The sequence below is a fragment of the Calidris pugnax genome, unplaced genomic scaffold (assembly GCF_001431845.1).
Source record: "Calidris pugnax isolate Ruff unplaced genomic scaffold, ASM143184v1 scaffold38, whole genome shotgun sequence".
Taxonomy (NCBI): domain Eukaryota; kingdom Metazoa; phylum Chordata; class Aves; order Charadriiformes; family Scolopacidae; genus Calidris; species Calidris pugnax.
Window position 1 is genome coordinate 410,416 of NW_015090995.1, and position 20,955 is coordinate 431,370.

The window sequence follows — 20,955 nt, forward strand, 5'->3', positions numbered from 1 at the left end:
GAAGGAATGCTGCAGTTACACTGAAGTTACAGGAAGGTTAATTAACATGAAAAATGTTGATTGGCATGATAAAAATGAAAACTCATTTCTTCAGCTTTGAGCACATAATGTCTTGTCAATCAATTTAACTCATCTTACAAAATGCCAAGTTGCCTTGTGATTCTGTATCACATTCAAAAAACCAAGAGAGTGCTCTCTAGTGAAGCTGGTGTCTCCTGCTCATGATCTGATCCCCTGGGGCAGAATATTCTGCATGTGGCAAATGACAGGAGTGAAAGAGCTGAGAATATACGTATCTACTTCAGCTGATTCCTGACTGCCTCTCCAGTGCTCTCTCACTGATGGAACAAGGTTTGAAGAACTTGATTTGTTAATCAAAAAAATAACATTTATAATTACCAGTGTCTAACAAAGCTACATTTAACTTTAGACATACAGAAGGACTGGCACCTTGAAGAAGGCAGATATAGTAAAGAACAATATAAGCACTGCAAAGCATGTACCAGCACTGTGATTTCTATATTTGCTTTGTCATAGCCATGAAGAGAGTCCTATAGAGAAATCTCTTAATCCAACAACCTTCATCATCCTATGAATTATATTGTTCATATTTGATTTACAAATAGAGGCTGTACTAGTGTTTGCTATATGTTTATCCATTCATAATACAGAGAATGACAGAAGAATAAAAGCAGAATTTTTGCTCTTAACTCACAGCTCATGGTTCTTTATATTTCTGTAACAACCAGGCACAGGCAGAGAGTTGACCCAGTAGTGAAATAGGTCTTCTCTGCCTTCCTAGAAAAGCATAATAACAATAGTAACCCATTTTACTGATTCAAATGTCAACTTACGGAATTTCAAAGAATAGCTACCCAAAACATTAAGAAAGAAACAATTCTGTAGCACGGAAATCCGTCTATTCAGGTAATTAAGCTAATTAGACTTTTACTGAATTGCCTAGACTTTCCTCTGAAATCTATCGATGTGATTTCTACTCATTTCCTCTATATTAAACTCAACGATCTCTCCCACCAGAGCAATTGCTTGTTCTACATCAAGTTACCTTTTGTTTTTTACACTAAAGAGAAGTGATAGATGAGAAAAAACTAGTGGAATTTCTGCATAGTACGGGAGAGCTCACATGAGAGCACACAGTCAGAACCTAACTTCTAACTAACTAATTTCAGAGGAAATACTGTTATACTGAAATATGCTCTCACTCCAAGAGAAAACCAAAATGGAAATAGCTTGGTTTGTCTTTTCAGGCCTCAAAACCATAAATTACTAGATGTTTTGAAGGCAGGAGAGAAGAAAGTGGAAAAGGGAAAAGGTTAGGCAAGGGAGGCTGCGGAGCCTCGTAGCGCTAACAGGGAGCATTCCAATGTCACAGGTTCTGCTGGATAGGAGCGGGGCTTCAGGAATAACGTTCAGTACTATTTCCTCTGTAGCACTGTCCCAGTGTTGTTCCTGTTGGGGGATTAGCAGAAATCTAGATACGGTTCTGTGTTTTTATCCTACGCAGGCGCCGAGAGGATTTCTGCCCAGCACAGTGCATTGCTATGGAGACCAAATGGCACTGGCTCTAAAAAAAGGAGCTCAAATGTCAGGAACTGCATTACTGTGATGCTTTACCTAGGCTGATTTACCTCTCTTTTCTGCATGATGTCATGTCGCCACAAATCCAACACATACACACACACAAACAGCCTCCCTGATAGGGTTTATCCTTCTAAAGATTTCTGTCAATCACCCCTCACTGCTGTTTCCCCGACTGCATTTTCCCCATTTGGACAAATAGTTGGCAGAGAACGGTTATCTCTCTTTCCCCCTTCCAGGCTTTCTGCTGAAAATCAGAAAAATCAACATCCAGCCAGATGTAGAAACACAAAAATTCCATTACAGCTTGTTCTTTTGAGATTTCCAGGAAAACCTCCTGAACTGCTCTCGGGGCCACCAGGAGCGAAGGTGGGGTAACGGGGCATCTCTGCCTGCCCCACACCATCTGCCTCTCCCCGCTCACAGGCAGCACTTCCAGAGGGATTCCAGCCATCCCGAGATACCCGATACTTTCTGTGCCAGCCAGACCACGAAAGCCCATCTTAGCAGAGGGCTGCTAGAAAAGCAAACCCTGCAGCAAACTGTGTTTGTTGTCTTCTTATTCCCAGGACCTTAGCTACCATTGAATGGACAGAGATGTGTTTTTTCTTGGCCACATCCTTCATTGAGCGTTTGAGGTCCAGCTGAGAAAGCTATTTTGTCAGCTTTTTTTTTTTTGTTAATCTTGCAGACTATCATTGGCACAAATACCACTTTTTACATAGTCACAGAGCATCCTGATGCCCTCTTATTTGAGGACATGAAACCCCTTGGCGCTCCTGCACTGCTAACTTGAAAAACAAGCCTCAAAAGCATATAGAATAGTCTAGGAGAGGTCAGAAGAGTGTGTTGGTTTAATAGGGGCGATAAAGTCACCCTTGTTAATTGTGTATCTCTATCAAAAACATTTACCCTGGATCTTTTTCAAACAGCCTTTCTTTTCTAAAACAAAACTGTTCAAAGGCTTAGCATGTTTTCTAAACCAGGGTGGCTGCATTTATATTTTTGCCAAAATCTTGCTGTTTATTTATCTTGCATTCATTTCTCTGTCGAGTTTAAAATCTGGCACCACTAGACACCACGGAGCGTCAGTGTCAAGAGTTTACTGAAGATGAATCTGATACTCTAGGCCTGGGACCACTTTTAGACTGCACTAAGCATTTCTGAGCTCTAAGCATTTTATACTGCTAAAATATGAAGTCACAACAAGAGCTGTAATGAGAGATGGAAAGACTGACCGGAATAACGAGACTAGAGTCAGCATTCAAGGAAGCACATTCAACATAGAGAGGATTTAACGATGAGATGACTCTGATGTCAAGTTTCATCTCGTAACACTAACAGGCCACTGCCAAGCACCACTTTAAAATTCACCCAGAGACTCTATAATCAAGTTATTGTTTAAATTTATAATAGGTTCGATATCTGCTCAATTGTCCTCCCTTCATCCTTTTCCTTTCTGCTCCCCTCCCCAACTGTATTATCCTCAGTTGCTCTGAAATGATTTATCTCATTCTGGCCAGCCCCACGACACTCACTGATGTGCTCTGGGCTCTGGATCCTGCATCCAGACCTCATCACTGAGGGCTCTGCCTTTGCCGAAGCCATACTGGTCCTAAGGCAAGCCAATAATATTGAAGCAAACTGATTTTGCTTCAGGAGCATCAGGCATTCATGTCCAAACGCAAGGTGCCCAACAAAAACTGCTTGGGCTTGAATCCTTTTGCACAATGTCAGCAAACTGAGGGGGGGAACGTTTGCTCCGCAGCAGAACTTTTCATCTCACTGCATTTTGAGGGCTGGAGTCAGTGTCAGGGCCAGCTCAGCTACTTTGCCACACGTGCAAGGGGACACATACTTGATGGGTTGGTGACTTTGGCCTGTTAAAACTTTGTTGTAGCTGTACTTTGTGTTTGGAAGTATTTCAAACCAAGAATTCTCAATTGCCTTGAGTTCTACATGCCAGTAGACTATTCATGCACTCATACTGCCAGAGGGGAACGCAGGATTAAATTCTTACTGCACAGCACCCCCTCTAAATTGTATTAAAGCAAATTGTGAATCAGTCATAACCAACAGAAGAAAAAATAAGCCTTCTATTCCTCTCATTGCAGAAAAATTAAAAAAATTTAATCATTCTTACTCTGTGCCTCATTAGATACCTATGAAAGCTGTTATAAAGCCCTGAAGCTCTTACATGTTATTACAAGATGCGGTTGTGAGACAAACTGCTCTACTTGGCAACGCTCAGCCCAATTTCTCATCTTCCCCTAAACACAGCTCCTGAACAAGGCCAGGATTTCTACATGGACACAATAGTCTATTAGTTTTTCCTACTGAGAGCAAGGTACTCAGGCATCTTACTGCAAAGCAATAAGTGCTGCTCCACAGCCCTGGCAATAAGTGCCCATCACTGGACAGGGGGATTTTCTTACAGACATTTCTATCTCCGTGCTCCTCCTCAAGTCATTGACCCTGAGATTTAGACTAATAGAAACTGGCTCCCTTTCACACTTAAATAAACAGCTCCAGTAATGATTTCCCAGCTCTTTGACAATTTCAGTATTTTTCTACCTCTAACCACAATCTCTGGTTCATACGGTAGGATGAAAAAGTCTCATTAGGTCATTTAGGCCTTCTAGCTATTGTAGGATTATCCTCCATGGGATCTTCTAAACAACTATGACACCTCTCCAGAAAACTGAAAAGACTATGAAAGATTACTTAATATTCGGGCTAACTTTTCCTTCATCTAGTTTGATTCCTAGACTTTTCAGCTTCATCTGTACCAGGAAATCTGACACAGCACAATGAAAACGGGAACTGTTAATGGCTCTCACTAACCCCAGTACTACACCAAAATTCACTCGTGCAAGCTTTCGTCTGGGGCACGAGACCTACTGACTGCTGTACAGACACACCACACATGCACCCGACAGCACAGAGCCCAGGTTCTGTGATAATTGGGCTGCTTATAGAATCACAGAATTGTCTAGGTTGGAAGGGACCTTTGGGATCATCTAGTCCAACCATCAACATACCGATAAAAAACCATCACTAAACCATGTCTCCCTTCCAGTTACCAACATTGAGTCCCCACCAGTAGGTTCCTCTACCTCATTTGGTTTTACATCTAACAGACTCGACCCTGGCACCAGGCTCAGGGATGCTGTAGAAACACAGCCTGAATTGCAGCAGGATTTGCTAGTAATTATGAATGTCACTCTTAGCTGATTTGCCGCTACCCATTTGCATTCTTCTAATCTTCTACTATGGGTTCTTCCAGAGCTTTTGTCAATATTGTACTTCCCCTCATACATCTCTCGAGCTTGTAGGTATTTTTCTGAAAGAGAGGATTCCAGCACTGTGCCTTGGCCAACTCCAGTCTCAGCCCAGGAAACAAGGCTGCCACCAGCTCATCCCATTCTGTGAAAAATGTTTCCCCAACCAGCTCTCACCGAAACGCGCACATTATGAAAAAGGGTCCCTTTAGGTTACAAAATCTATATGAGGGCAGGAAACGGTAGTGTTCAGATTCTCATCTTCCCCCTTATCCTGCCCCAAACGGTAGACATTCTTGCAAGGACAAACAAGTTTTCAGGGTGGTCACTGAGTACAACGTGACCAGCTTGGGTCCGTGAGCAAATGTGTTTCAGCTGAATGTCCCTGTACTCACACGCCTGATCTTCCGCGTTGTGCCGTGGTGAGAATACGAACAGGCAAGTGAGACTGGGCTGAGACAGTCACAGTTATGAGCAGATTTATCAAAACTGAACATCTCTTTTATTGCCTCCTGCAGCTGCAGCGCTCGAAAATCAGGCAGAGGTAAAATCAGTAAGGAAATACCTTTTGGGGCAGCGTAATGCCCCAAAGCATTGAAGCACTGAACCAAGTAATGGCTAGCTTTTAATGAAATTATTTAATTACATAACCATTATTAACTTCTGTAGCTGCATAATTGTGTGATTAATCAAATCTAATGCCTTCAGTCAGAAAATGTTTATCGGTGGGGCTCAGGGAGGATTTTTCTCTCTTGTACAGGGGAGTACAATTGGCTCAGAGCATAAAGGGGGTTCTGCTTCCCTCTGAAGCATGGAGTGCTGACCACCGCCGGAGGCAGGACTGATGTGGGATTCAGCGTGGCAGCTCCTATGTAGCAAATGAGATTTCAAGGACAGACAGCAAAGGGATGCTGCAGTCTCCTTTCCCAATGTACAGCCCAATCATATGTACATTTCTCTGTGGCTGAGCATGAACAGAGTGGATTGAAGTGTCAGTAACAGAGAGCATTAAAGGGAAAAACGCGAAGACCCTAGGATAACTTTAATTTAGGAAATGCCTTTAGATGAAAGGAATAGTTTTGAAAGTTAATTGCATTTTGGTCTGCCATAAGACAGCTAATGACAAAACTTGCTTCTGACCTAACTCATCAGCTCTCTGTCTTTGGAGTAAATATTAGATGTCAGCATTTAAGAGTCCTTCTTCAAATACCAGCCTGATTTCAGTGACAGGCAGAGTTATTCCCAGATATCCAGTCTCCTGACCCACACAGGCAGAAACCCAACAAGAACACTTGCTAGGAGTCTACACAGGTCTGAAAATTTCCCATTGTATGGCCAAACTAAACCCTAATAACTTTTCTTTTTCTCCAGCACTCTGAGATATGCAGGCTGGGTGCCAAGTTAAACAGATACTTTCAAGCTTCTCTCTGTCTCCACTGACAACTTTAATACCTGGCAAATTAGAAGCCAGAGCATCAGCAGAATTGTCTGACATGAGTCAAGAGAACTGAGCAACAAAAAGAAAAATACATAAATACACAGTGAATCAAAGTTGTGGTTCCATTGCTCACGCAAGGAAAAAATTTATCTGCAGAGTAAGAGTGTGTACAGAAAGGGACAGCTGTCAAATGTATAGTGTATGGAAGAAGCTTCCACTCACACTTTTCTCTGGACAAAGAGGGAAAACTTAGATTGTGAAAGCAGAGTGCACTACATTTCTGTTGAAGTTCTCAGGGTTACTATTTACTTTAGAATTTCTGCTTCACCACTCAATAGATTTGGTTGCAATGCCTTGTGCAGGTCTAAAAGCAGAGTAACCTTAGCTTTAATCTAGAATCTCGGCCTTTACATTTTAGAAGTCACAGAACCCAAGTTTATTCTAGACGTACAAGACACAATGGGCTGGTTCTTACAACTCAGGGGTCCTGGGTTTACTTCCTAGATACAAAGCTGGAGATGCAAACATGCTATAGGAAGCCACCACAGGACACTAAAATCAAACCAAATACAAAGCAGCCAATATCCCACTGTAGAGCTGTAGCTGTTTGTTAGCTCTGAATTTGGCTGAACATCTCAGCTCCTGGCTTAGGATGACTGGCTTCATGGACTATGATATGACAGGGTATCACCTGCTCCACACACTCCCCCAAGAAGAGAGCTACAAGGATAATTTACAGAAGGACCCTCCAGGCTGCTCAATGCAGCCGTGCACAGACCATAAACCAGTGCTCTGCTCCAGCCAGTGCACAGCACACTCCACACTCCTGACCTTTCCAGAATTAGCAAAAAATTTAAGTGAAGATACCGACACCAGTTCTGTCAGCCAGACTGAGAATGTCTGCAGCTTGTGGGAAAACTGAAGCTTTTGACAGGTTCCAGATTCAGAGGCAAGATAGCACAACTTCTAAAGTCACAGCAGCATAATCTAGCGAGACATATTTACCCTTTCATACTTGAAAGGAGCTGGGCCTACTGTATATTACAATTCTGTCACGCCAAGCATCAACCTGCTTCTGGGCCTGCAGCGTTCTCTCTGCTGTACTATCACAAAAACATGACAGCGCACGCAGCTGGTGTCTTGGATCTGCTACTTTTCCTATTCATGATTTTTGTTCCCCTTCCTCCAGTTACAGTATCTGTCTCTCAGCTCTTGTTTTGTTTCCTGGAGCAGAAACTGGCTTTGCTTTCTTTCTAAGCATCACACTCCAAATCCATGACTGACTGCTGGGGACTGCAAGCACTGCAGCAGTACAAATAGAATAGGTGTAATGAATTATACAATTATTTGATGAACTGTTGATTATCTGGATTATTTTTAGTGTTATTAGAATGTAGCTTCATGCTCCTTTAAACACACATGATATATACACACAAAATGCTTGAGCACTGCCTGATTTTAAGTTCTCCCTGTCACATTCCTAAGTCGTTCTGAACTGAGACACGAGCAATGCCATAATCAGTCTGAGCGAGGCTTATCCCAAAGAGATTCAAGTTAAAGGGTCCCGAAACAACGTGGAGAAGTTCAAAAGCTATTGTCACCTTTTGAGAACCAACCCTAAATTATCCAGACCTCTTCCAATGAATTCCTCAGATGGAAGAAACCAGGCTTAACAAAACATTATTTTTAAGGCAGACTATGACAGAAAGTACCTTTTCTTTTCCTCCACGCCACTTGCTGCTCCTCAAGGTCACCTTGCCGCACAAATCCTCTCCAGGGCTCTCCTACTTTTAACATTGAGGTTGCTCTGTGTGATGGAAGTTGCTTCTCTCCCACCGCCTTCATCACCTATAATAAGAGACGACAGCAGAAAATGAAAGCTGGCTCTCTTTAATAGCATCAGTTACAGGCCAGCAGTTGTAATGTTGAAAAGCGCTGCCCTTCACCAGCAAACCACTCAGTAATTTTAAAGGGCTAGAAAATAGAAGAGAGACTTTGCCCTACGCTGCAAGAGGGTGTTCAACACACTCTCCTGCTTTCAGGATCATTTTAAATTGGAGGCTGTCATAGATTGTTCGTTATTTCATCCTTTATTATATTTAAAGAAAAGTCATAGCCTTCAGTTCTGCTTTCAGAAAAGTCAAATTTTTACTGACCTGTGTCAGAACAATAAGAGAGAATATTATTGTATGTACAGGACAGGTGCTTTTATAACTAAGATATATATAGTGCACTGAAACACGACAAGCTGAAACGACAGGGCAACCAGACTCCTGGATTTACTCCTAAACCTACTTTTAAAACACCAATTTATTTGAAATATCTAATTCAGTTCCCTTATCCAATCTGTAAAATGTCACTGTCTTACACGATGCCGCAAAGGTAAACTGAAGTGCTTTATATACTATATTTTTAAATAATTTTGACCGTTAATTACACCTATAGACAAAACCTTATGGAGACAGGGCCAACATATATTATACTGCTTGTTCCCAACAGGCGCAGAGCTGTCAGCAAGAGCAAAGAATCCATCTTATCTGACCACGAGCGTGAGGCTGTCAAATACCAGCCAGCAGTACAGGTAGAAGAGGACACCATGGACTTCACACTGGAAGACTCTGTTCTCCTTCCTATGGATCCCACCCTGGAATGCCACAGCCCACCTCCGGATTACAACTCCGTCATTCACTACTCGGCCCCCCCGGTGTAACAGCCCAGCCCCACACAGGGCGCCCCACAACCCTACCAGCTGATCCTCACATCCCTCCACGCCTGGAGAGAGAGGCCGGGTAAAAACACGAAGGGAAATCTGACAGGACAACGGTTTATGTGCTTCTTCTGGCACATCTCTGATGTGAATAGAAACATTTTAAGATCATCTCCTTTGCTATCTTTAAAGGCCTATTGCAACACATGCAGTAAATGACAATTCTGTCTATTGGAATCATGAGTAGGAGCCGTAACCCAGAACTGCCTCCACTCCTTCCTCCCCTGGCCGGGACTGTTCATTGGCATCCCCAGATTTACAAGTTCCTTCATTCACATTTCACTCCATGAGAATTGAGTCAAGCCAGTTGTGAAAAGAGAATTCATTCTACTGGTCCTGCACACATCCTGCAGGGATTCTTTAGGACGATGCTGTAAGGGATCAGTTGGAAACACCAGCCACACACCCAAACGTTTTGGAGAAAATGCAAAACTGAAACATCATTTTTGGAAGGTGGGATCTCACCTTCCATAAATATTTCTGGAATCTGAAATCCCAAATATTTTGGTTACAGTTTGTGATTTAATGATTTTCACTGCCTAGAGGATACACTCCTAAAATCGCTATGGCACAGAGAAAGCAGATAGTGCTCGTGTATCAAGAGGCAGGCTGGTCTTTCGGGCCATCAGGGCACACAACGTGGTTACATCTGTTTCCCTGTGCTTTCTAATTGTTCAAACAGCAATTTATTTACATATATGCAATAGGGAGCCTTGATGGAGATGCATCTGTAATGATTGCAAGGCAAAATCACTGCCTTCAAATAAGAACCTTCTTAAGCTTAACTAGACCAAATTTCCCAGCGCACACGCACGTGTTTGTGTGAACGTGCATAAAATACTCGTTACAACAAGAGAGTTACACATACATGCACCTACACCCTTGAGGCACCAGCAGGGTAGCAACATTTTTAAGTTTCCTTTCTGCACACAGGCTATTTACTAAAAAGGAAAAAAAGGCCTTTCCTTTGGATTTTGAAGCAGATGCCCAGCAGTTTGATCCTGGGAATACCAGCCTGTGCTAAACTATAAACACGTGTGCCACGTGTTTGTCTCTGACTGTCCTACCAAGAGAAATATCGGTGTGATACGTAGTACCCCCTCTACATCTAAGCCCTTCATGGCAATTCAAAGCTATTTTTGCTGCCTGATCACGCAGGGCTGAACAGATCACAAATTCTCACATTCAAGAAATTCCAAGTGTGCTGCCCCCCACCCAAAGCGGTGTGTGGCAGGGACCTGCCCATTCAATGTAGAACCCCCGTCCCACGCATGCCCCGGGCGTACTCATAACTTCAAAAATACACAAATAGTGCTTGTCATTTAATGTGCTTTGTAGCAATCAGAGTTAACTTCAGAAATCTAGGAAGAAAGAATGAACCTGCTTTGCAAGTACAAAAGGCGAGGATGAGAAAGATGTTCAGTGACTCAAGGCTATAACCTCCTGAGTTATAAGCCTAGATCCGCGAATGACTCTCTCTCTCTGTGCAGTTTCTTCCAAGGTCTGAACAACCCTTTCCTTTTCTTCTAAGACTTGACACTGATTTGACTTCTTCAGAGAAAAAGAATTTTTTTCCGCAATTACAAACTCAAGGAAGAAAAGAGATCCAACACTTGTAAAACAATGCTATTACCTTGGCAAAGACAGCCTGGACACCCCGGCAGCAGCCAAGAAAATGTCTCTGGATGATGGGTTACAATTGGTTACATTGAAGTAAAGACAAATAAGCCTCAGGTATTATCAAAGGGGGAAACAAATCTCCAAACTCTGAACCACGTTAACTGTGAACACTCAAGCAGCTGAAGGATGGGCTCCTGGGAACTGCACTTCTCCCTGACTTCAGACTCCATGTATTAAGGAAATCACCTGCAGTAACTCCCAAGCCCCTTGTTAATAGAGGACCTGGTAGATAGCTGTGGTCTGTAGTTGCTTTATGGCCATATTTGCACTTCTTTGTATTTTAGTACCTATGTATTAAGTAGAGCTGGTCATATAACAGAAGAAACTACTGGGAAAGAATTCATCCGATGAGCCCCAGAAAGCTCATTGGATGAGTTTTTCCATCAAACAGTAAATTAACTATATATAGCTCTGATCAAATAACCAATCACTTCTTTTGGGAATAATTTATTCAGGTGGCAAAAAGAAAACAAGATGTAGAGAGTTTGTCTGGCTCTACTGTTAATGGCATCAGTGTGAGAGTCTGTTATTGTGCCTTGTTCTGTAGGGTAAGAAAATGACAGTGTTTAAAAACCTTCACTTATAAATTTAAAAATAAGTATATATAGAAAAAAAAAAAATCCTGCAAGTATGCTCTCCATTTTGGAAAAGAATGGGAAACGCTGCTGTGTGAACTGTGCTTCTAAGAGAGCTGAGTAAATCATGGATGAACTGCAGAGGTTTCTCAGAGAGCAGAGGAACACGGAGTGGGTTTCCCGAGCGGGACCCAAGCGGACACTGGTGGACACCAGCAGCCAGGTCCCTCCTGGCTCCCAGTAACGTCCATCAGCCTTTCTGCATCGCCTGAGATGGGGAAGCAGAGCCCAGGCTCAAGGGCTCAAGACACATTTTAAAACATCGGTGGCATCAGCAGCCCCCCTGAACGCCCGGGTCTCCTCCGCGGTGGCAAAATCAAAGCTGTCTTGAGCCGGATCGATGGACAGTTCTTCAGGGAGCACAGACACCCTCCGACCCGCGGAAATGGCCTTCAAGTGTTCTGGAAATGGCAAGTGACTGATGTCTGGGCAGCTGTGTTTCCAATGTTTAGTTTGAGTGGAAGATTTTCTCCTCCTTATAGTAAATGTAACAAGCAAAAGTATTGCCTGAAAAGTATTATTGAACATATGTCTTCTATTTTATTTACTAATATTTTGTTTGTCCTTTTCTCTCCTCCCTTAATTTAATTATTGTTCTTTTCTTACAGTGATGTATATAGTTTACCCAGTAGAAACAAATATAGTGATTCATTTATATGGTAAAAATTGTAACATTTTAGTCAAAAGAGAAAGAGATAGCCAGACATAACAGAGTTAAGTATTGTTACTAAACATTTCACTAACACTTGCAGGCCAGGCTCCAGTTTACAGTACCCCACTAGTGCCATGTCACAGCAGTTCTCCTCTTGGCTGCGAGTATCTCTGCCTCTCACTCACTCTCCACGTTATTTAGGTTCAGTTGGGAAACAGGGATCTGGAGGAACGTGGCAGGTTTATCTCATTCCTGGCAGCGTCACCACGCAGCTCCTGCTAAAGGCGAGGAATTTCCTCCGCCTCCACGTTAATCGAAGGCTGAGGTATTGGCTACAGGATCAGAAAGGGCCAAATTGTTTATATGATGTGATGTTTATTATTTTTTTCAGACTTCTCAGGGATTCTTACTCAACTCCTGTCAGCCACCTGCTTTATCTAACCCAACTGAGCTCAATGGTATCTGGTATTAACACCTGCCTTCGTTTGCTTTAACGGTGCTTATTCCTACTGGTTTTAACCTCTTGTCACTCCAGAGAATTAGAGCTACCAAATTCAGAGCTTTCCACAGAAAGGTGTTGTCTTCTCTCCAACAATCACCTGGCACATGGGTGTCCCAGGATAAGTGCCTTCACCTGCAGGTTATTGTTCAGGCTGGTGTTTGTACAGTCTGGTTTCCTGTCTCCTCTTTTCTCTACTTTTCATCTCTTTCTTGATATTTGTTCTGCACAGTCCCTTTGGATTGCTTTTCTCTGCCTCTTGAATGAGATCAGGTATAGGACTCATTTCACTCTGCTATTTCCTTTATATTCCGTGCTTGCAGAGGCAGAACTAGATAATCTAGAGCAAGCTTTGGTCACATTACAATTTCTTCCAATATAAGCAAGGAATTCCAGCTTATATTGGTTTGTCTGGAAGCCTCACTGTGTCCTTCCCCAAACGAGAGAAGCTTCTTAATCTATTGATTTTTCAATATTGGTATCTGGAGCAAAACAAAGACTAGCAATGTGAATCTCATCCTTCTCCTAGTCCTTTCTAAAACAATGTGGTTTCTCTTTGGTTCTTCCAAGTTATCCTCACAAGGTGGGGTCTCCTGGGTGCTGAGCCCACACCACCTACTCAGGATATCAAGGAAGGTCAGATAAAAACCTACAGTCTGAGTAACAGTCTCGAACAAAACCACTGAAATTAGAACCCACAGAAGATGTGTAACATTTCGGGCTGCCTGCAGGCACAAACTGTGCTGCTTAAGACATCCCACTAACACAACCCTCCTCTCCAATCCTGCTGCTTGGCAAATGCAGAGTATAAGGATAATCTGAGTGTCCAGCACTTACTTCTCTCTTTGGATTTACACTCTTGTGTTCTGTAGGAATGTTTATTCAGTGTGTGAGTCTATAACTGGCCACTCAACAGTTCATAACCTATCTTCTCAATGATCCTCCACGCTGAGCGTTGGCACTGCCTTGTCCAGTCCCATCTTGCTTTATTAACTTGATCTGCCCCTGTTCCAGCTGTAATGGTGTGGTGCTGGCTCAATGGTGGTTGCCCACCACCAACTGGGCAACACCAGGAAACGTTTGTAGGGAAACACCACTAGCAAACAGCTACATAATAAGATAAAGCATTATAGGCTTTTCCTGAATACAGGAGTTAGCCAGGATTGGTATAATACTCAGATGATATTATAATTTCTTTCTTATCATAAAGTGAATAGAAAATACAGACGGTAACACTAATTCTTTTGCCCCTCCCTGCAAATATTAGTGGTCAAAATTTGGGATCTATTTTCCTGATTTTATACTAAGTCACCAAAAGAAACAGAAAGAATTTTGCCAAAATGACGACACCAGCACCATCTTAGGCAAGCGAAATTCAGGGAGGACTTCTGGCTGGGACCCTGTGGAGGCTCAGTCACTGCACAGGATCTAAGTGCTGAGCCCAAGCGCTGGCTTGTTTGTTTGACACGTGGTTTTTTTCACATGGTGTTAACACAGAAAAGCAAACTTGTTGGACCGGGTCACTTGGGACCCCAAGCAAACTTGATGCCATGAGGGCCGTGGTCACAGGAAGACTGGTGTGGCTTGCACTGAGCAGTGTCCCCTTGTCCTGCCCGAGAACCCTGTGCCACAAGAGCCAGCACATCCTTATTACTCCATTCATTTTTCCTTAGGTCTTGAGTTGTCAAAGCAGCTAATGAAAACTGGGAAAAGCCAGTAACTAGGGACTTAAAGAAAATAAACTAAGTGCCATGTAATATTCAAAACACTAAGGAATGTTTGTCTGCCCTGTTCCTGTCTGTCTGAAGAATGTATGCACTGAAAACAACGCTTTCTTATGTAGTCAAAAATTGTACTGTATCTATTAACCAAAAAAATAAAAAGATTCTATATTTATACAGCCCAGGGCTCCTTTGTGTCATCTCTTGGCTTGAAAAGTGTTGTCCTTGAAGCAGAATATAAATAAATAATGCAACAATTTTGAGAGATTTTTACAAGGCATAGATCTCATATAAATTTCTACAGGGGGTTCAGAACTTAGGACACCAGCCTGCCACGCTGTCGTTGCTCAGAGGTATCCAACCACTGCATTTGCTTAAGAGAATCACAGATCTCAGAAAATGCTGGCCCAATTTGCTGGAGAAATACACAAAGCTAACTGCCGCCAAGAACAGTCCATGAAACACAAAGACTGCTGTCTTGTTAAATTTAAAAGAAATAAAAAAAATAAATGGGACTGAGATATAAGATCAGAATTCTGCATTCTTAAATAAGACTCATGTTCACTAAGGCATGGAAATACCTAAGTCTATGAAGATCATTTGCAGAACAGGGTAGCATTTGGGGGTTGTTCAGATGCAAAATTCCAGTAATTGCATTTCATTTAGCTTACCATAACGTTCTGAAGAGAAAACAATTAAATAAATATTTCCCAATACACAGCCATGATGATGTTATTGAGTTGTCACTTGAACAAGCTCTGCACTGTTGAAATATAGAATATTCCATGGCCTTATTTTGTAATTAAGGTCTAACATTTAGAAGGCAGAGGGAAAAAAAATCTCCCACCAATAGTCGAGGCGCAGCCACATTGTTTTCCTCACCAGCTGCCTCAGCCTTTTGAGCTACTATTTCCCATTCCTCTTTCCATTTTGGTGGCACAGCAGGTAACTACTGGCAGAAAAAAGGTATGAAGTCTTTGCAGATTTTTACAGACTGACAAATACTAGTTTCTACTTATGTCTTAAAATAAATACTGTTATTAGAATGAAAAAAAAAAAAAAAGAAAAAAGAGTGCATTAGAGTTTCAGAGCCATTCTTCCATTAGCACAGTCTTAAAGTTATTGGTCTGTGTATTTTGCTCGTCAGATTAAGAACTATGACGCACTCAAGTCACTTCAAACATTTTAGTTTCTCTTCATTCCCTGTTCCAAACAGTCCTAGAAATAAGTGTCTAAATTATACATGTCATTTGAAATGCAGCAATCTCCTTTCATCCACATAATGAGCAAGAACATTCTTCTCTGTAAACTATAAAATGTTTTAGTTACTTATATAAGGCATGAGTCATCGTGTGCCAGGCAACGGAGAGTCTCCTTCACAGGGGAACTAATGTATTAAATGGTGGAAGGCAAATATACAAAATTAACTCTGATTTGCTTTTAGCACAAAATGTGAATTATTAATCACACACAGCTTGAGTTACACTTGTGGAAGGTACTCTGTTATGGCATGCCTTGGAAAAGAATTTTGGGGAAAGAAGTACAACACTAGGGACCAAGAAATGTGAGCTTTTCTCTTAGGTCTTGGCCAGGGTACGTAACTTCTCTGTCCCTTCCTTTCGGCATACGCGATGTAAAAGATTTTTGGTTTTACAGTAGCAGCATATGGAGGTGAAAGACCAGAAAATCTCAGTTTAAATTATTCAAACTTGGTGGTTTGAGGTGATACAAATCTGAGAAGAAAACAGGACTTGCAAGAGAAAGATTTAGGAGTAAAATGAACAGGTTTTGTGGTAAAAAGCTGAGAAGAGAACCCTCCTGATTTCCAGGCAGATCCTTTCTCCTTCCTCCCATAATGAGTTCTCTCATACCATATTTATCCCTTTGTCACACCTAATAGTGATACTAGTCATCAACTGATTATGTCCACTATATTAATTGTGAACTGTCCATTTCTTCAAATCAAATTTCTAAAATCATTATAGTTACAAGTTTTAAAAAAACCTAAGACAACAGACTTCTCCTTTGCAAATGAAGAAGGGATTTTATTTCCTCCAGGTCACGTGTGGGAAAGAGGACCATGGATCCATTCCTTGACTGGCTCAGATAAGAACATTTCTCCTTTTTCCACAGATTTTTCTTTTCACAGTAGTTACTGTGAAAACTTTGTAATTCATAGCTCTTCTCTTTTGTCTTTCTTTCTTCCACTGTAACATCGCTAAAGAAAAATTCAAATCTGACAGCAGGTAAGATCAAAGAGACCAAGACCATAACAAAGTCCTTGTTTTCCCATTGAACTAAAAAGAATTAGCCCTGCAAGTCCCATACGTGGGCCTGTGCCTTCTGCCCTTCCAGGCAGCTGTGGATGAGCAATATTAGCACGACTTTTTAAAGCTTGGACTACACACTTGGTGATCCTCAGGGCCAACCTGGACATCTCTGGACACTCGACTTGGACTAGCAATTGTTTATTTTTAAGCTGGACCGTTGTCACACTGAATTCCTCAAAACCCCAAAGGTTAATTTGGTTTTCATAACTATGCATTTAAAAAAAATATATAAAAAAAAGAATTTTCTTCTTTCCTGGGAGAGTTTTGACCTTTTATTCATGTATATTTTTCAAATCCTGCCTTCCACTGTTTACGCCCCAAGCTAGAATGTCACAAGCCATCGTAGCACGGAGCAGAACTACAAAGACAAGCAGGGGTAAGGCAAGGAGAGCAGGTGGAAAGGGGTGAGAATTACAAATGTGGTGGATCAAGGTAATGGGCTTCCTTAATCATGTCTACTAAAACATCTGGGATGTACAGAATTACTTTCCTCTCTTTCCCCAAAGACACAAGCAACAAACCACCCTGAAGTTACACAGAAGCGTAACACGACTTTACAATCCCATGAAAGGAGGACAGGATGGCGGACTGAAGCCAAAACATTATCTCCCCAAGCATTAAAATAGCTACATCAAAATCTGGCCATCACAAATGACTTCTTGTCTACCTGATGGTTTGTTTCTGAACTCCAAGCTGCACTGGAGGTTACGTCAATAATTCCTCCTATTGTCATGATGACTCATAAATAGATCAGACCATTGCACTGACACCTATTGACTCAGCATCCCAGCACTGCTGGATGATATTTCTGTCTGTGCTGATGCAACACTGTTTTGCCTTGATACTAATCTTTGACTTTGTGAGATCCCAGATGCCTTCAGGATTTTGTAATAAACGGGGCATGCCAAAAGACTGGAAAGAAAACATGAAGACGTGTTCATCCCTTCCCATTATTTCCTTCCAGAAAGGAAAGGCCAGGAATTGAGAAGAAAATGTGTTCTCTTCTTCCAGTGATGCTAGGGACAGTTTTGGAGCTGGCCTGGATGCATTGCTTCTCTCTGTTTTGTGAGTCAAGTACCCACTTCTTACTGGTGCCAGGTCTGCACTTCCTTAAGGGAACTTTGACTCAAACACAGAGAAGCAGTGATTTTGCAGTTCTCTACTCTGCGTCTCCAATAGCCTACATGTATTTCAGTCAAGGGAAGAAAGAAAATCCCCAGCTGATAAAGACAGAAGACTGGATCCCAGATGTACCAAGAATAAATTTTACTTATTCAAAGCACAGCCAGAAATTTTTGTCTGGACTTGAATAGAGCACAGCTCTTTCAGCAAAAAAAAAAAACAACAATGTAATACTGCCCTAAATCATGCTAATTGTACCAACAGTGGTACAATTAACAATCATCTATTTTGTAAGACTTCAGTTAGTATGTAGGTGTCAGTGAGTTTTTTATTTAAGCAAGACTAATGTCCTTTTTTCCATTTTAACCCCATTCAGTAAAGAGTCAAATTTTTAATAAGCTTAAATATTAACTCCTATCTAAGTAAAAAGCAATGGAACAGAGTGTGCAAACCCCGTTCATACTGCTCTATCTGATCTGATATAAAGGGGAAAGACCTGAAAAGAGAAAGCAATAACTTATGGTAGCTCGAAAATCTACGTAAAGGCAGAAGAATATTGGTATTGTGACACTAATAAATTTTTCTTGTATCACGGATTTTGTTAAGTCCCCCTGACACCTACCAGACCGAGCTGTGCTGATACCTGGATTACTGTATAGCCCACACTTGATTCTCTCAGATACAGCCCACAATTTGCCCTTCAACAAATTCACTCCCTTTCTGTTTCTATGCAAAGTGTTCAGCAACAGTGGTACAGAGGAAGGGATGTCATCTAAAGTGACTTACAGAATGATATGGGGTGGGAAGGGACCTCTGGAGATCATCCAGTCCAACCCCCTGCCAGAGCAGGGCCACCCAGAGCAGGTCCCACAGGAACGCGTCCAGGTGGGTTTGAATGTCTCCAGAGAAGGAGACTCCACCACCTCCCTGGGCAGCCTCTGCCAGGGCTCTGTCACCCTCACAGCAAAGAAGTTCCTCCTCATGTTTAGGTGGAACTTCTTATGGTCCAGTTTGTGCCCATTCCCTCTTGTCCTGTCATTGAGCACCACTGGAAAAAGACCGGCCCCATCCTCCTGACACCCACCCTTTAAGTATTTATAGGTGCTGATCAGTTTCCCCCTCAGCCTTCTCTTCTCCAGACTAAACAGACCCAAGTCCCTCAGCCTCTCCTCAGCAGAGAGATGCTCCAGGCCCCTCACCATCTCTGTAGCCCTTTGCTGTCCCCTCTCCAGCAGTTCCCTGTCCTTCTGGACCTGGGGAGCCCAGAACTGGTCCCAGTGCTCCAGATGGGGCCTCCCCAAGGCAGAGCAGAGGGGCAGGATGACCTCCTTCCACCTGCTGCTCACACTCTTCCTGATGCCCCCCAAGATGCCATTGGCCTTCTTGGCCACAAGGGCCCATTGCTGGCTCATGGGCATCCTGTTGTCCACCAGGGCTCCCAGGTCTTTCTCCTCAGAACTGCTCTCCAGCAGGTCACCCCCAACCTGTCCTGGTGCAGGGGGTTATTCCTCTCCAGGAGCAGCACCTACACTTGCCCTTGTTGAATTTCATCAGGTTCAACCACCTGTTGTGAAAAATACATTTTCCCAACAATTTCCTTGGCTGAGTATTCCTTTCCATTTTGGTCCTCCTTTTCCAATAGCAGGGCCTTCAAATTAAACTGACGGCAGAAGTTCCTCAGTGCTTGCCAAGGATAGTGAAAAGCACTTAAAGAGTGGTTGAGAAGAGAGTACACATAAACAGAACCAGAACAATGTTCCTGTTGGGCTGTGGGAAAGCAAGAGCCCAGCAACTAAACTACAAAAACAAATAAACAAAACAAAACAAACCCCCACATTCATGCAAACGTATTTATGAGCAAGTGATGACTAAAGCTTTTCAGTTTGGGGATTTTTCAGGGGATTTCTATGGAAAATTCTGCAGGAGACTTGTGCATGGACATGAACATACAGCACAAGGGATGTTTAGGGGACACTGTGCAAAACTAGAATGCTACAGGGTATTCAATATCAAGACATTAACAAGATGAGAACATTCAGTCTCACATACGTTAGGAAACAAGAAAAGCAGCCCATCAGCTTGTGAGGACCTTGACATTTTCTGTTGGGGTCCCCGTTTCATTTAAAGTCCAATTCCCCCCATGCCCGTCTCTGCAAGCCTAGGGATGGTCAGTGAAATCCCTACTAAGGGGTACTTGCTGGGGCACCATTGTATTTGCAGTTTGTCACAGACTGCATCAAGTTTTCATAGGATTTTGTGGTTCTTTGGTTTTTGAACTGACATTTAAACAGTTGACAGTGTTCTCAGGCACGTACCCATTCAGACAGTGCAAGAAGATGCACAGGGGAAGATCATACAGTCCTTTAGAAGGTAATGACTATTTTTTCTGTTTTCCAACACTTAACAAATATTCTTGTCTGGCTAATTAATAACTATATTTTGCATTGTGCTGTAGAATATTTTTCTCCTAAAAAGTGCAATATACCAGGTCCACATCATGCCACTACCATGACAAAACAACAAAGAAAGGTTTAAGTGAGATTTAGAAAGCTCTGATAGGGATGGGCCCTGTTACTCCCAGAGTAAACAGAATCCCTGCCATGGAGCATAGCACTTAATAACAAAGAAACTTAAACTCCATCTCTGCCTGTCGGTACTTTGTAAATTCAAATCATGGAAGACCAAGTACCTGATGGCAAGTATCTGATCAGCACCCATTGAGTGGATCCTTACCTCCAAGAAGTGAATACAAAACTAACTCTGCAGGTATTTTTGTCTTCGAAACTGTCAGCAGAAACATGGAAAATGTGATCTGAGACCGGTGAGTAAACCAGTCCCTAGATCTCCTTGCTAGTGTTGGTACTGGTTCTAGGGAGGTTTCCACCTTCTCTAAAGTATATGTGGAGGATCACAACTGGAGAAAGACTAAAGACATCAAACTGAAGAAGATCATCAGACCATTTCCTTACTCTAGTTGCCTGCCATGTCTTTGGGGGCTTAGGAAATTCAAACAAATGACCATGTTGGGACCATACTGAATTTGTTTTAAAGGCTGCAAATAATTTTGTAAACACAGTACAAATTATGTCAAAATATGTGAAAAATGTCCAGCAAAGGACAGCGTAAATCCCAAGACAGATCCAAGACCCTCCCTTTGTTTTTGATGTCTCTTCAATGGGAGCCTGAAATCTGGGAAGAAATCCTGCATAGGCTGCATTCCATGGGAGCGTA

The 20,955-nt window shown here is 42.3% G+C and overlaps 1 protein-coding gene across 1 annotated transcript in view; it reads left to right on the forward strand.

Moving 5' to 3' along the window:
* Positions 1-14,454, forward strand: part of LOC106895648 (vascular endothelial growth factor receptor kdr-like) — an 87,903-nt gene extending 73,449 nt beyond the window's left edge. Inside the window, exon 28 of the mRNA XM_014955194.1 lies at positions 8,818-14,454. Coding sequence (XP_014810680.1) covers positions 8,818-9,028 — 211 coding nt within the window. The 3' untranslated portion in view covers positions 9,029-14,454. The remainder of the gene's footprint in view (positions 1-8,817) is intronic.
* The last annotated feature ends 6,501 nt before the right edge of the window (positions 14,455-20,955 follow it).